The sequence below is a fragment of the Apiotrichum porosum genome (assembly GCF_003942205.1).
Source record: "Apiotrichum porosum strain DSM 27194 chromosome Unknown scaffold_1, whole genome shotgun sequence".
Lineage (NCBI taxonomy): Eukaryota > Fungi > Basidiomycota > Tremellomycetes > Trichosporonales > Trichosporonaceae > Apiotrichum > Apiotrichum porosum.
The window spans coordinates 1,815,350-1,830,817 of record NW_021167108.1 but is presented as its reverse complement, the minus strand read 5'-3'; the positions used below and the strand labels follow the sequence as shown (position 1 = coordinate 1,830,817).

General features: G+C 56.5%; 6 protein-coding genes across 6 annotated transcripts; 2 read left to right on the top strand and 4 right to left on the bottom strand.

Moving 5' to 3' along the window:
• Positions 1-57: 57 nt before the first annotated feature.
• Positions 58-948, bottom strand: EHS24_000651 (uncharacterized protein; the record flags this gene model as incomplete). Its single annotated transcript, XM_028616475.1, has 1 exon — positions 58-948. One exon carries the CDS (start codon positions 946-948, stop codon positions 58-60), a length of 891 nt encoding a protein of 296 aa, XP_028480332.1.
• Positions 949-977: 29 nt separating this feature from the next.
• Positions 978-2,196, bottom strand: EHS24_000650 (uncharacterized protein; the record flags this gene model as incomplete). Its single annotated transcript, XM_028616474.1, has 3 exons — positions 978-1,422; positions 1,483-1,562; positions 1,603-2,196. The coding sequence occupies 3 exons, from the start codon at positions 2,194-2,196 to the stop codon at positions 978-980; spliced, it is 1,119 nt and encodes a 372-aa protein (XP_028480331.1).
• A 1,525-nt stretch (positions 2,197-3,721) lies between these two features.
• Positions 3,722-5,186, bottom strand: RPL2A (60S ribosomal protein L2A; the record flags this gene model as incomplete). The annotated part of the gene is made up of 6 exons (XM_028616473.1): positions 3,722-3,771; positions 3,818-3,872; positions 4,123-4,140; positions 4,281-4,761; positions 4,970-5,121; positions 5,181-5,186. 6 exons carry the CDS (start codon positions 5,184-5,186, stop codon positions 3,722-3,724), a joined length of 762 nt encoding a protein of 253 aa, XP_028480330.1.
• A 366-nt stretch (positions 5,187-5,552) lies between these two features.
• On the bottom strand, positions 5,553-8,793 carry PSY2 (Platinum sensitivity protein; the record flags this gene model as incomplete). Its single annotated transcript, XM_028616472.1, has 9 exons — positions 5,553-6,637; positions 6,695-6,815; positions 6,858-7,525; positions 7,568-7,645; positions 7,694-7,775; positions 7,837-7,915; positions 7,963-8,224; positions 8,276-8,495; positions 8,548-8,793. The coding sequence occupies 9 exons, from the start codon at positions 8,791-8,793 to the stop codon at positions 5,553-5,555; spliced, it is 2,841 nt and encodes a 946-aa protein (XP_028480329.1).
• A 534-nt stretch (positions 8,794-9,327) lies between these two features.
• ULP1 (Smt3-specific protease) lies at positions 9,328-11,544 on the top strand (the record flags this gene model as incomplete). Its single annotated transcript, XM_028616471.1, has 8 exons — positions 9,328-9,523; positions 9,566-10,404; positions 10,445-10,497; positions 10,539-10,656; positions 10,699-10,947; positions 10,991-11,143; positions 11,188-11,274; positions 11,338-11,544. The coding sequence occupies 8 exons, from the start codon at positions 9,328-9,330 to the stop codon at positions 11,542-11,544; spliced, it is 1,902 nt and encodes a 633-aa protein (XP_028480328.1).
• A 2,679-nt stretch (positions 11,545-14,223) lies between these two features.
• Positions 14,224-15,416, top strand: EHS24_000646 (uncharacterized protein; the record flags this gene model as incomplete). Its single annotated transcript, XM_028616470.1, has 2 exons — positions 14,224-14,400; positions 14,460-15,416. The coding sequence occupies 2 exons, from the start codon at positions 14,224-14,226 to the stop codon at positions 15,414-15,416; spliced, it is 1,134 nt and encodes a 377-aa protein (XP_028480327.1).
• Between the last annotated feature and the right edge of the window lie 52 nt (positions 15,417-15,468).

Sequence of the window (15,468 nt, the reverse complement as noted above, 5' to 3'; positions counted from 1 at the left end):
GTCTGTGTATATTTACAAAGAATGTACACCGTCATTCTCCGTGCACATTAACACGTCTCACTGGTTCCCAGCGTCGGCTGCAGCGGCCTCCTGCCAACTGTCTGCGTCCTCGCGCAGATGCTTGAGCCACACGCCAGCCCTGGCGTGCTTAGCCGAAGCGAGCTTTGCGCGAAGGAATCGCTTGGCAATGGAAATGGTGATCGGCACAGGGTAGAGGTTGATGGCCACATGGATACACTTGGCAAGGAAGAGCTGCTCGCGGTCCGTGTCGGATGAGGCCGTGGAGGCAAACAGATCAATGGCGGCGGTATCGACGAGACGCATGTTGATGGTGACGCCGGGCTTGGGCTTGGTCGCACTGCCAAACAGCCGGCGGAGCTCGTCCATTGTGGAGACGCCGCTGTAAGTCGCCACCCAGCAGGACTTGCAGCAGGGACCATCTCGGCAGTGGTAGCCGTAACGTCCAAATGCGCGGCTATTACGACCGAGGTCGCCGGAGAAGGCGGGGTTAGGACAGTCGGCGACACAGCAGTTGACGAGGTCGTCCTTTTGGGCGATGACGACATAGGTGTCGTTGCCTCGAGCACGAGCGAGTCGTCCCAGCTCGTTCACTTCACTGACCTGCTTCTTACGCAACTCAAAGCAGGTGGTGCAGACGTATGTCAGGAGGTGCAGCGGGTCGGCGAGGAGGGGCATGGGTACGCCGAAGTTGGCGCAGTTGTTGCCGTGGCAGTGTCCAAAGCGAAGCTGAACGTCCAACTCCTCGGGGTTCTCCAGGACGACACGGGTGACGTTGGTGGTGGCACCCACGCCGTCTGTCAGGTACTCTGAAAAGTAGAAGTGCTCCAAGCACAAGAAGCGCTCGTCGTCCGGCGCGGTCTCGAATTGCAATCTTGTCAATCCGGGACAAGGGAACCAGGCTCCGGAGTCAACGTGCCGCTCCACCATGCTGTCGCGGCTGTACACACACGACTCGACTACACAGCCAAAGCGGCGACCGCGCTTGTTGATAACACGGCGCTGCTCGGTGGTGATGTTTTTCTCGTCGTCGTAGCGCGTAAACACTTCCCAGAACGGATACGAGGAGAAAACGAGCCGGGGGTCATGGCGCGCCGAAGGGTGGATGCGTTGTACGCTTCCGGGTCGTCGTTGGGGTCTGCCTCGAACTGGGCGCGGAGCTTTTCCAAGGCGGCGCGGGAAGCAAGAGCGTTGCGCTTGGGCTTGATCTTCTTGTTCTTCGTCAACATGTACAGCTGGGATCCGATTTGCGTAGGCACCACGCCAAATTTCGCAAGTACTTCCGCATAGATGAGCGAGATGAAGATGCCGGCTTCCAGCCGGGCCTCGCCGTACTTGACAATCTTCTTGGCCATCTCGTCGTCGACCTCCTCGAGAACCGACACCTTTTGGAGTTCGGCGCCCCTGATAGTTAGATGCTGTTCATTTCATACAACTCACCACTTGACGGTGAGGTCGTTGAACCCCATATGACTCGCCTTGCGCGGCTTCCAAACGACGTCGGGCGCCTGAAGACCCTGCTCCTTCATGTTGCGGAGGATGTACTGAACTCATCAGTGACAGCCTATATCTACACTGACTCACCGCCTGGAAACGCTCTTGCGTATTCGCGATTGTATCGTTGCTCTCCTCAAACAGTGGGGCCGTGTCAAAGATGGCGAAAGGGTGCTCCAGATAAAAATCCTTGAGGAGGAAGCGGCGGCGGTCGGGTCCCTGGTGCTGAATGTCGTACAGCTCGGCGATCATCGTGTTGCGGACCAGACGGCCGCCCAGCTCCACTTGGACCAGACGAACGATGCGCTCCAGGAAAATTCTGCGCTCGGCGCGAGAAAATCCAGTCACGAATGGCAGCAGCCCGTCGCGGTTCTCGTGCGCGTCCAGCAGGCACTGCACCACAGGGAGATTCTCGACAATGATGGTGCCGTCGGCGGCCACCGCGCCTTGTTGCCCGTGCATGATGGCGGGTTTAGGGTCGACGGCAGCGGGAATGAGCGACTCGAGGTGTTGCATGACGGCTGCACTGTTACCAGCGGCGATGTACCCAGCGATACTGCCGCCGTTGGTCGCGCGGTCGCCAGATGGCATTAGGTCGAGCCACATGGGCAATGATGCCGACGGGTCGAGGAGGAAACGGTTGTAAACTTGATGGTCCGGGTGCAAGCGGGCGGACGAAGTCATGGTGGAAGTTGGTAGAGAGGTAGTTGAGTAAATGTGGAACCTAGAGCTGAAGGCAGTATGAGCGACGAACGACCATTATCACAAGCAACTTGGTTAGCCTTGCTATGTAGATGTTGGCAGGTCTGCCACACACTTACAGCCAAGGTGATGAAGAGGCCACTATGGTTGGGGGTGAATGAAGGAGGCGACGGAGAGAGCAACTGACGACGAGGAGGTCAAATGTGAAGTAGGTCGTTGACGTGTCGTGCCCTGCGGTTGCTTCCTTCTCGCCCCCAATGCACAATGACTGCTCGAAGAGGGCGCAATGAGAGCCAGCCTGGCATGCTAAAAGCTGTGTACGCACTGGCACCTTGACCAGCAATGTCAGTTAGAAATGAAACATTGCGCCCACTATCTCGGCCGCCCGGGCATGTTTGGTGGTTTTGGGAGGACTGTCACCCTCCACCTCCCCCACCTGTCGCAGTTGCGGTGGCGGGACACAGCTGGGACGACGACGGCCTGTTGTGTAGAGATTACGGGTCTGTGAGGATGTAGGTAGCACCACAGTTGTGAAACACGGATAGCTTGTCAACTGTGTAGGGGCTGGGCCTGCGTCCACCCAGTGCAGGTCCCAAAATATGATGGCAACCCATATTATATATTTCGCTTTGGTCTCGTTCAATACATTGAAACTCATGTGCTAACTCCGCCCGACCGCTGGGGCGACACGGTATGTTGCAGATGTGCTTGCTGCATCGCCACCCAAGGGGAAACTTTGCTTAAATAAGGGACCACTTGGACAGTGGTTGTTACAGTAAAATAAATAAATAAATAAATAAATAAGTAAATAAATCGAAGCCCAATTATCGCTGTCAAATCGATGCGCGAGGTCTCCCGTATGGTTGCCAGCGACACGCGACGCGGCGCAACTGGCTGAATGGCGTATTGCATATGCCTGCATACATTAATGTCGCCATGTGCCTCACAGGCCTCACAGGACAGGTCGACTGGTTCTATGTCTGGAATTTAGTTGGCATCGGCAGCCTCGTCGAGACGGACAAAGCTCTCGTCGTAATGGCCATCTACGTCTTCTTCCTGTTCCTAACCAGCACATGGACAATTGGGGGTGCGATGTCAGGCCCCTTCAGCCGTAGAACTTGATGGTGTTCGTACCTAACCGTGTGGGTCGACATCTGAATTTTGGTTATGCTGCTTACGCCCGTCGGTCGGCAGAGCGGCATGCTGTGTCCACGACAAGACCCTCCGCGCTGCATACTCCCCACAAGCCCGTGTGACACTCATGCGCATCTCGCAATCAACCTAGAAACGCCCACCGGTGTACGGCTGTTCGCTCTTTCCACCTGCTTCGCAGGTCACAAACTCATGACTAAACCCATAGTGATGCATACGCAAAGCCAGAACGGGTAGTATGTACAAGCCTTGGGTTCTGGAATTGTATGGCGCGTACGACCGGTGCTCCTCCTCTCCCTTGGGTGATCTCGCAATCGCCGGAGCGACCCGAGACCTAATCGCGAGGACGAGTTGTTTAAGCGTCCTTGACGGTGGCAGTACCACGGATCTTTCCGGTCCTGCGGGCTGAGGAAGTTAGTTTCGCGTTCGTCTTGACCGAGAATGAACGTACCGGCAATGAGACCGGCCTTCTGGCCGGCTGGGGCATCGCGAGCCATAGTAGAAGCCTGTAGAGGTCAGCAATGGACGCGGAGAGGTGAAGAGAAGGTGTTGGAGGTGTAGGAGGTGTAGGACGTGGTGTGGCGGCAGCGGGAGTAAATCCAAGCGGAAGCAAAATTGTGGCGCCGATCCTCCAGCCCAGAGTGTTGAGTGGCTGTCACGACGTTCGCCAAAGTCGCAGCTGCGTCGCTGCCGTCCACAGCAATTGTTCCGACACCTCAACACATCCCCATCCCACCTGAAGCCAAAAAAACCCACGTGGCCAATGTGCTGGTGCTGTAGACAAGTCAGCATGAGTTCAACGACCGAAGGGAGGCATAAGAGGAAGCCGAAGGGCACGGGAGCGGCGATAAAACATGGAGTAGCCGTCCCAGTGCCCAGGTACTCCTCTGCCTCGCTGTTATGTGTGTACTTACGTTACCACCACCGTGGGGGTGGTCAACGGGGTTCATGGCAACACCACGAGTACGAGGCCACGAGTTGCGCTTGGCGCGCATGGCGTGGTGCTTGCGACCGGCCTTGAGGAAGGGCTTGTCGACACGGCCACCACCGGCGGCGACACCGACGGTAGCACGGGCACGCGACGAGACGGTCTTCTTGGCACCCGAGGGGAGACGGATGCGGGTCTTGCCGTCCTCGTTGTGGCCAATGATGGTGGCGTAGTTGCCCGAGGTACGGGCAATCGCTCCACGGTCACCGACCTTCTCCTCGACGTTGAAGATGATGGTACCCTCGGGGCACTGGCCGAGAGGGAGAACGTTTCCGATGGAAAGGGCAGCCTTCTTGCCGGCGTAGATGAACGAGCCGGTCGAGATACCCTCAGCGGCGATGAAGGTCTCCTTGCGGAGCTTGTAGCGGTAGGGGTCGCGGAAGACGACGGTAGCGAGGGGAGCACCACTGAGAAATGGGTTAGCATCAGACGCATCCTGTCCGTCCCTCTGTGGTCGAATCGCGATTCCGGCGCCTCTCTCCAACGGCCACCCGCAGAGCAGCTGCCGCCACCCGCACAACAGTGGCCGCGTCTGCACACAACAAAAGTTGCTGCGCCCCCCTCTCCCCAATTTCCCCGAAATCGCGATTTCGGACCCAGAGTTTCTCGACTCACCGGCCGGCGTCGTGGATGATCTCGCGGACAACACCACGGACGTAGCCGTTCTTCTCGGCGAAGTCAAGGTTCCTGTGGCGAGCAGGGTTCTTGTTGTGGTGGGTGTGGGACTTGAAGATACCACCCGACTTCCTCTGGGCACGAATAACACGCTGCACCTGGGTCAGCGAAACCATTCCTCCTCGTCCAACCGTCGCGCGCGGAAACGTACACCCATCTTCTGCGGAGCGTGTCAGCGGTCGTCGTCGTCGTGTCTGTAGCGGTGCTGTACGTACGGCTTCTTTTTTGACTTGAGGGTTAGTGAAAGATCCAACAGATTCGACGTAGAGCTACCAGCCCATCCACCGCCAGCGCCCGCACGCACACGCCGTCGCAGTGGGAGGCCAAACTGCAACGGAGGCAAATTTCCTTTAACGCCGAAATCACCGCGATAGCGGATCATTGTGGCAAAAGGGCGTAGCGCCGATCCGACCGATTAATTTACCGCCCACGGCCGATCGATGCATCGCCATGTCCACCGTGCTGAAATGGTTTGTTTGTTTATACGTACGTTACGAGCCTGCATGCCAAAGGTGTTACACTACTACTGCGCCTTGCTCCCTCCAAACTTCTTGCTCAGCCCACTGAGACTCAGACGGATCTTCTTCTCCTTGCCACCCCCGCTGCCGCCGCTTGCGGCCCCTTCTGCTGTGCTCTCCTTCTCCTCCTTCACTGTCCTTGCCGATGCTTGTGGCCCGCCCGATGCACTCCCTGCCCCGCCCTTCTTCACCCCCTTGACCAGGTCTGCAAAACCTCCGGCTTCTTCCTCTTCCTCTTCGTTACGCATCCGCTTGGCGCGGACCTTTTGCTCGACGTCGGTCAGCTCCTCGGCAAGGTGTTCTGTCTCGGTCGAGTCGATGGAGGGCGATGGGCGACGGCCGGTTGCCTTGGGCGATTCGCCGTCTGTCGATCCCTCACTGTCCGACGCGTCGTCATAGTCGAGTCCAAGTGCTGGTGTTGGCTTTGAAGGCGAGGGCCGCTTGGGGGACGGACCTGTGGCCTGGAACACGCGCTTGCGTTTGGCCGGGACCTGCGATTCGCTAGACGAGTCCGAGGTGCTGGTGTCTCCTCCGTTGGCGTCTTCGTCGTCGGACTGCTGAAACCACGCGTCTTCTTCCTCGGCGACTGTGCGTGCCTTGCTGGACTCGGCTGTCTGAGGAGGAGGGGGAGGTGGGGGCTCCTTGTACTGGTCCCAGCGAATGCGGAGACCCATGACGTAGGATCGAACGAATGGTCGTTCCGCCAGCCGTGTCATGACCGGCTCGTACTTTTCAAACATGTCGACAATAATGGGCTTCATGTTCTCCTTGCGGATCAGTTCCAAAGTGTCGAGACATGCCGAGCTCAACATGGTATCCCGGTCCGTCTCCCGCAGCACGAGGTCGAGAATGGCCTTTGTGACGCCATTCTTGGCAAAGTTGCGGTGGATGAAATGGTTGTTGGTACGCAGACAAGCCTTGATGAACCGCAAAGAGGCATGGCGAAGCGGCTTCTCCCTGGCATAAATGAGAGAGCACACCTTTTGCGCCAAGGGGTTGGAGAGGATATAGTACTGCGCACGGTGTGCGTGCACGGCGACGCAGTACGAAAGCAGGTCAACCAGAGTGTTGATAAGGGGGACGCGCTCGACTGTAAGGGGCATTGACCCTAATATTGTCAGTAAACAGACCAAAACAAGGAGCTTACCGTTCAAGTCCTTGAGCTCTGGAAGTTCGGAAAGAGGGCCAAACAAGGGAGCAGCACAGAGATCGTAAAAGTACTGTGTAAAGGTGTCGGCCACTGACAGCTCCTTGGCACGACCAAACGCCTGCTAACGAGTTAGCACACATATCAAGCAACAATGATTTACCTCTGCCTCGGCGCCAGGTTCCAGCAACGTCTTCAGGGTCTCGGTCATCTGCTGGATGAGGCCTTGATCGGACGTTGACTGAAGAAGACCAATGCTCTCAACAACAAGCGTACGACGGGACATTTCTTCTTCGCGAAGAGCGTGAAGGCGAACAGCATTCACGTCGTGCTCAACGGCCAGAGTCAAGATTTCAGCACCTGCGTGGAGAATGGTCGCTTCACGCTGTCCAAACGCCCACTCGCAGGCGAACAGCAGACCACGGTCCAAGAGGGTACGGTACAGCGCAAGACGGTTGGGTACCTGCACCCCCTTACCCATGACCATGAGCTGGTGGAGAAACTGGACGAGGTCGCGCTTCTTGGCGGCCTTGGCCGGGTCGTCTGGATCTGTACGGAAATCCACAAAGAGGTCGTGAAGTAGCACCTCATCGGACTGGATATATGTCGTAATGTCAACTTGGTTGAAGAAGACAAAGCTGTTGAGAATGCCAAACGTGGGGTCGTCGAGCATCCTCGCGAGCACAACGTCCTTGAGATACAGTAACCTGGATGTTTGGTGAATCTTGTTGCGAATTGTCTCGTCCTTGATCTCGACAACCTGTCGGAACTTGGAGAACTGGGTGTAGAAGGCACGGTACGATGCTTTCAAGGTCGGGAACTCGGGGTCGTCTAACACGAGTCAGTAAACCACAAGGGCCGTGGGACACTCACACTCCAGCATGCCAAGGACACCCATAAAGATCTCGTCTTGCAGAATATACTCAAAGATGCCGTTGTCATTGAACATGACTGCAGCAGGTTAGCACCCATTCGCCCTGCAGCGCAAAAAGGACTCACGGATGGTCTGCATTAAGGAGCACAGGGCATGCAGATCGTTGATACTCTCAAGATCCTCAGCCTGGCTGAGCACGCCGATCAGCTGTTTAATGTAGTCCTAACGAAGTTAGCGCGCCCATATTACACGGCCGAAAGAGACCTACCTCGCCGATAATGTTCTCCACTGCACGCTCGCGACCAGCAGCCGACTTGGCCTGCATACGAAGCCACATCTCGTGCTCCCTTGAACAAAGGTCAGCGGGTTCTCATGATAAATGTAGCAAACTCACTTGATGTTTGCGAGAGACGGAGGCTGCCAATGATCTCGAGCCATGGCACCCATTGCGGTTGATGCTGGACCGAGCAGAGGTGAGCCGCCCATAGGCGACGAGGAAGACGCCATTGCCAGCTTGGGCTCGTCGCCAATCTGGTTGCTGAGATGCTTCTGAACTTCCATGATAAACTGCCAAATGTCGTCACAGCCCTTGGGGTCCTGGAACGACAAGGCAATGTCTAATTGAGTAGCCTGGTCCGTCCACACAATAAGTGTTTCTGATTTCCCGTCAGACTTTTGCTTCTTCTGCACGCACGCGAGCAACCTACCTTGCTGACGGCTATACTGTTCATCTTTGGAGACCTGTGTGTTGAGAAGCAGGTCGTCCTTGAGAAAGCCTCCAGGCCCATCACCATCTTCGCCTTGTGCTCCCTCGGCTGGGTCCTCGGCCTCCACGATCAGAAGCGCCACATCATTCTGGTCGTCATAGACCCCCTTGCAGTGACCAGTTCCGCGGTCAAACCACGCCTGATCGCGGAGCTCATAGACCTGTGTTGATAGGTCAACATCTCGCCACCAGAGGAACCGAACTCAAACATACCTTGACGCGTTTGCCAATGTTTTGGTCTGCATCCCCAAGCATCAAGTCTTCCGCCGAGTCAGCCGAGTCGTCGGGCTGCACATCCATGGCATCGGTCAGAGCGTCATCGTCCTGCCTGGTGGGAGATTCCGCAGAGCTTGAACCAGACGTGGCCGATGAACCAGGGTTCTCTTCACGAGCAAGGTCTGCCTCCACTTCGTCTGCAAGAACGTCGGCTGAAGACCGCGTCTGCTCGAGGTTGGCCATCCGCCGAGACACGCTGGTGACTTGGGACGGTGGACGTGGATGAGGGGGGTGGGTGGGAGATTGCTACGCGACGGCCGAAATGCGGATGGCTCGTTTGGTGAACAATGTTGCGCGCGAGTGATGCCAATGTAGGCAATATGCAGTGCGGTCTATGGGCACGCCGTGGATGCTGTTTTTGACGACGATGGGGAGGGATGGAGGTGGAATGGCGGGGGATGAGGGATGGTAAACAAATGGTTCAGGACGAAGGTGCGCACCAACGAGCGAGGGCGCCCGGTGGCCAACGAGAGCGGAACCAAATCTTGCCATCAGGCGCGTGTGTCTGTGTGCCCCCCTCGCTCCATTCGATCCATTCTCCACACACGGGGCATGTTGTCATTTCACCACACACCCACTCACATCCTCTCCTCCTTCGTCCGTCATCTCTTTCCCACACGCTCTGCAACACCCCTAGCAACCTTTTGATACATCCATCACACCTCCCTCCCCGCCGACCTCTCCATTGCTTGCCGCCCTGCGCGGCTGCCTTGCCTGATGGCTGGACCGACCAAACGTTCCGCCTCCTCAACCTCCAATATCCCATCCCCGCCTTCCCCCAAGCGGCCCAGGACTGAGCATCACAACACCGGTCTCGCGCGTCCTGTACAAGAGACATCAATCTTTGACTCGTGTGTCGGGCTCTTCAGAGAGTACTTCTCAAGTATGGGCCGGAATGCACACCCTCAACAACGTGAGTGACCGAGACTTTCATGTGTATTGACGTCCTCCACAGAGCCTACGGTGCGCCGCCCGCTGGCACTAGATGCAATGGGACCTCCCCCCATGCGTGGACTGGAACCCAACCCCGGAGGCTCACTAGCCCTATTTGGCAGCACGTTTACACCACGCGGCACGTCGTCCGGCACCACTTCGTCACAGCCCATCGTCATTGCCGATGACGACGGTGAAGACCCTCAGGCGATGAGACGCCATGAAGAGCAGGTGAACAGGCGGAATCAAGCTCGCCAACATCTCAACGACCATGTACCGCAGTCCACTATTCTGAAGCTCTTCCCTTCAAAGTTTGACCCTCCACCCGCCTCGTCGTCTAGCTCGTCCACTCAAGTCAACGGAGTTGCAAAGCCTCCTCCCCAGACGCCCCACAACGAGCCTGGTCCGTCAAGGCCCCGACTTCCGCAGCGCCCAATAGTCGAATTTAAAAAGCCGCCAAGGGCCTACAACTGGACTGGACATCGGTCGGTATCTCCCTCGTCGTCGAGCACCGACTCTACTGCCTCAGGAAAGGTTCGCCGGGTCAACAGCCAGAGCAATCTCCGCAGCCGAGATGGCAGTGCACAACAGAGGATGATATACAAACGCTATCAAAATCTCCAGGCTGAAAACTCGCCCAACGCTCCAGTCTTTGGACGGGTTTTAGACGATCTCAACGAGGCAACGAGGAAGAAGGAGCGTGCGGCCAAAAGAGATACCCGTACATCTCTGTCGGGACTTGCCTTTCACCAACAAAAGAGTCCAAGCAAACCCATCGATCATGTGGCAAAATCCTTTGGCCAGATCCAGCTGGACCGTCGCCGCCACCTGGACGAGCTTGTCGTTCCTACTCCACCAAAGGTAACCTCGTCTCTCGCAGTATGCCATACTAATGCCTTAGCCAGCAGTTGCACCGATCAAGCCTCGTCCTCGGCCCACTCTTGATTTCAAGGCGTATGTGCTTTACCGTGTGACCTGATTGCTGACAGTTACAGCTACAGCAGCGAGTTTGTTGAAAAGCTCGAAAAGCAAAGGAAGGAGGAGGCCAGGCGCGCAAAGGAGAAGATGCGTCCCAGGATCCCAAAGCATCTGTTGGACGAGCAAGAGGAACTGGTGGGTTACACTCTGTTGAACAGGAGGGACTGACCACCATAGGTGGACGACCGTCTGCGTGACCGTACATTCGAAGTCACGATTGGCAGTGCACCAGTAGAGGCTTCTTCGCTGCAGCGTCTCAAGCCCGAGACTTGGCTCAACGATGAGATTGTCAACGCGTATGCGGAACTGCTCAACGCGCGCTACAAAGCGGCCGGTCGCAAGGTGCACTGCATGAACAGCTTTTTTTATCAAAAGCTGTCCGAGCAGGGTTACGAAAAGGCGAACCTCAAGCGCTGGACCAAGAGGGTACGTCGTGGAATCGTACCGACTTGTTAACTGACATCCGTAGGCCAAGGTGGACATCTTTGAGCTGGATCAATTCCTGGTTCCCATCAACGTCAGCAATGCCCACTGGGTGTGTGCCAGTGTCAACTTTGCCAAGAAGCGCATTGAGTATTTCGACTCGCTTAATGATTCGGGCAACCGTCACAAGGCGTTTGACGTAGGTTGTCCCTTTTCTTCACACAATTGCCTAACACCATACAGTACCTTCGCAAGTATCTGCAGGCAGAGTACAAGGAGAAGAAAGGTGGCACGTTTGACCTTTCCGACTGGGTTGATTACTACGACCCCGTGAGTACTGAAGAGCCCGTCAGGGGTGCCTACGTGTAGTGGATGTATACTGACAGTCGTTAGAACACGCCCAAGCAGAACAACTCGTGCGACTGCGGTGTGTTTGCATGCCAGACTCTTGAGAGCATCGCCCGTGGCCGTGACCTGAAAAAGGCCGGCTTCGAGTTTTCAAAGTCCAACATGCCCTTCTTCCGTCGCCTCATGGTTCTCGAGATTGCGTCGGGTTCGCTGAGTGAGAGGACTTGGGGCAACGAACAGCCCAAGTTGTAAGGAGAGCTGTGACAGTAGAGTGTATATATCATGCCGAGTCTGGTTTTTGCATGGCCTTCAGCAGTAAAGTACGTCAAGGACGTGCGAAGTGCGTAAAAGTATAGAAGTTGTGACAACCCACGTGACGATCCATCATTCATCACTTGCGACGCCCAAATACTAAAGAAATCGCCCATCGTCGGTGAGGGCTGCTGTTGGTTCGTCACACAGCTTGTTCATATACATAGACACCCGCCGGGTTTATGGCTGGTCGCCCTTTATACACGAGTACGGTTGACCAGAGGCCAGAGGTGTAAGCCAGCCGAACAGGAATGTACATGTGCTGCGGAACATTTAAAAGTGCAGATGCCAGGCGGAGCACGTATATGTACTGAGGCGACTTTCTTGTCCTGTCCCCGCTTGCTAACCTTCGCCCCTCGCGGGGGAGCCCGTGTAGCATCGTCTTGTAACTCGTTGCGGTTTGTTACAAGATGCCAACCTAAGCAATGTCGTCCAGGATATTTATTGATGAGGGACTTTATGCCAATGTCGCCAGAAAAAAATAAAGCCGTGCACGAATCTCGTCCATCCTTTTTGCCAACCGCATCTTTGGACAGGGGCATCAGGAATGTGATCCAGCGATGGCAAACAATTAGTCGAGGGAGGGCTGGACTTGACGTTTGAGGTGGATCAGCGGCAGCTTGTTGAACAGTGGAGGACAACAAAGCAAGACCGGCCTCACTCAACCCCCATGTCATCGGAACCCTCAAATCCAGCATCTGCTCTATGAATGAGCATACCACCGGGAAAGATTGGACTTGGGGTTGGTCATGTGAGCTTGATCAGGAGGTCTCCAACGAGCAACCTCACTGTCTGAAAAAAAAAATGTGCCGTGTCTGAGCGCCAAGAACCACTCACCGGATCAGCTGCGATTTGTGTGGGGTCGGCGAGTCTGCCTCCTGCACCCAAGGTGGTTGCCAATGAGATGGGGGGCTTGTGAACGTAACTGTACACGCCACCAGCGACCGTGGCGGGGTCGATGTCCGTGTTGTGGCCCTCCGTGGCGGTGTCAGAACCGGAAATTGTCTTCGAGGGAATAATGTCACGTTTAAGACTAGTTACTCTTCCGATGGAGCTAAATTGAGAGGACGCACAAGAACGGGCAGTCAACGTAAAGAACGCCGTTTGGTAGTCGACTACGAGCTAGAGGTAGACAAATCAAGACATGAGTGGTGCGTGCCGCACCCACTGCTCGGTGGGGAGTGCGGAGTGTAGTCGCCCAGCATCGTCCTGCAGGCGCCGGGGCAACCTCACAGTCCTTTGCATATCCGTGTCCTTCAGCTGTCAAGTCCTTCAGCGGTTGAGTCGTGCGGATCGTGTAATCTCATTCTCGTGGATCCCGGAATCGCCCTGGATATCAGGTATCCTATACCCATCTCTCTTCTCGACAACTCCTCCGGCCCGTGGCTGCGACAATGGCGCTCGGGTCGGCCAAGTGCGACACAAGCTGGTCTGCCGGTGAGATTAGCTCCGGACCACCTCCCGCGGCCATCTCGGCGGAGATAATGACGATGCTGTGTTCCTCGGTCATGCCTCGTCGATCCTCCCTGTATTCCCCAAGTTCAATGCAATGCCAAGAACGACTATACCAAAGAGTTGACATGAGCCAAGCCAAGTGGACCACATCTTTTGGTTTGGTGTGCCGACCGAGGCGACCATGCCGAAATCAAGCCGGCAAGGCGGCGTGCCAAGCCTTGTGCTGATGGGGGTCAATGGGGACCATACTCTTGCAGCTTCAACGATTATGAGTATGTGAAGACGGAAGAGAAGAAGCAGTCCTTCTCCCAGATCCCAGAATTGCCACGTTCAAAGGGACGCACGGGTTGCACAAATCAAAAAGAGTTTATGACCATGTGCAAACGATGTCCAGAAAAATCGCGCGTCGTCTCACTCCGGATATCGACCTTTCAGCAACACAGGAAATGGAGAGCAACAGGGTAATGGGCGCAATAGAGTCCACCGCCGTCCACCACAGGGCGACGAGTGCCCGTGTCATGTTGGAGCCGAAGCAACCGAGATCTCCGAGGTCGAGGATGTGCGTATATGCGCGACTTTCATGTACAGACAGGGTTTTGTGACCTGCGATAGAGAAGCATGCTGGATGCTGTGCAGCAGGCGGCACCGCATACCGAGGAACCAAAGACACGACACGGTCCTCCCTGGGTGTGAGTCTCATTGTGGGAGTGTGTGCGACGCGAGCAGCAGCGAGCAGCCATCAAGGCACAACACGGCCACACCCCAGACAAGGGTCGGACAGATCCGGCAGGACATGGCGGCATCCCGTCAGCGGAGCACCAGAGGCGGGCCTTGCTATGACGCGAAGTGTGCTTGCACCCTTGCTACCGCACAAACGTGCAGACGCGCTAAACAGGAATGGCAGAGCAACTCCACCAGCGGCAGCGTGCGGGTGGGCTGACCGCCAAGAACGCCAGCCAGGGGAGCCAAGCACCGCACCCCGAAGAGACATGCCAGACCATGATACTCTCTACAAGTCACAGGACCGCGCTTGTCCGAGTGGCGACCAGTCTATTTAAAGGGGGAGAGACACTCGGTGACCGACATCACCACCAGACCCTCCCCCACACAACAACTGCCTCTTCCCATCACCCATACCCCACCAACATACGCTCTACATCCACAATGTCCAGTGGAAACACCCCGCCTGCCCTCGACTACAAGTCGGGCACTGTCCCCGCCCAGCCCCTCCGCCTCCACGACGACGAAGAGCTTCACCGCTATGTCACTGATGAAATGCCGCGTCAAGCCAAGATGTCAACGTCCTCCACTGCCCCTCTGAACCAAGGTGGTGCCCTCATTGTGAGCGTCGGCACACTCTCCTCCTATCTTTTCTGAATGTGCTGACCTGATTCCTGCAGACCGTTCAGCCTCTCCGCAAGGCGGACATGCAGCCCTCGTACGCGCAGGACCTTGGCTCTGGGTCTGTTACCCACGGCTTCTACGGTTCCATGATCTCGGGCGTCGGATCCTGCATTGGTCTCATTGGCATGTTCCCTATTTGCCCCTTCCCGAACCCATACAAGGAGGTCAAGCAAGGCTCTGTGGGCCTCGTCTCTCGCTTCGGACAGTTCTACAAGTCGGTCGACCCCGGACTTGTCCAGGTCAACGTTTGTTCCGAGTCTATCAGCATTGTCGACGTCAAGATCCAGCTCACGACTGTCCCGCGCCAGACTGTCCAGACAAAGGACAATGTCTCGGTCGAGGTCGACTCGGTCATCTCGTGGCATGTCGTCTCGCCTTACCGTGCCGCCTACGGTATCAATAACCTCGCCGTCGCCCTTGTCGAGCGTGCCCAGACCACCCTCCGCCAGGTTGTTGGTGGCCGTGTCCTCCAGTCTGTCATTTCCGACCGTGAGGGTCTCGCCCAGGAGGTTGCCGAAATTATCGAGACCACGGCCGAAAAGTGGGGTGTCTCCATTGAATCGATCCTCCTCAAGGACATCAACTTCTCTGTCGAGCTCCAGCAGTCGCTCTCGTCGGCCGCTACCCAGAAGCGTATTGGTGAATCCAAGGTCATCGCCGCTCGCGCAGAGGTCGACGCCGCCAAGCTCATGAGGCAGGCCGCCGACATTCTCGCTTCGCCGGCCGCGATGCAGATCCGTCAACTCGAAGCTCTCCAGGCCATGGCGCGTACTTCGGGCTCCAAGGTTGTGTTTGTGCCCATGAACTTGGGACAGATGGGAGCGAGTAGCGTGGACGGCAATGTCCAGCAGCAGATGGTTGCAGCTGTTCAAGACGGCGAGCACCACGAGTTCCTTGGTGGCAGCTCCACTTCCACCCAGGCCGGTCTCCTGACGTCCATGGCCAACGTTTAAACCTCCCCCTCCCCCCGAATGCCCAAACGTTGTCCTCTGGGGCGACTACGAC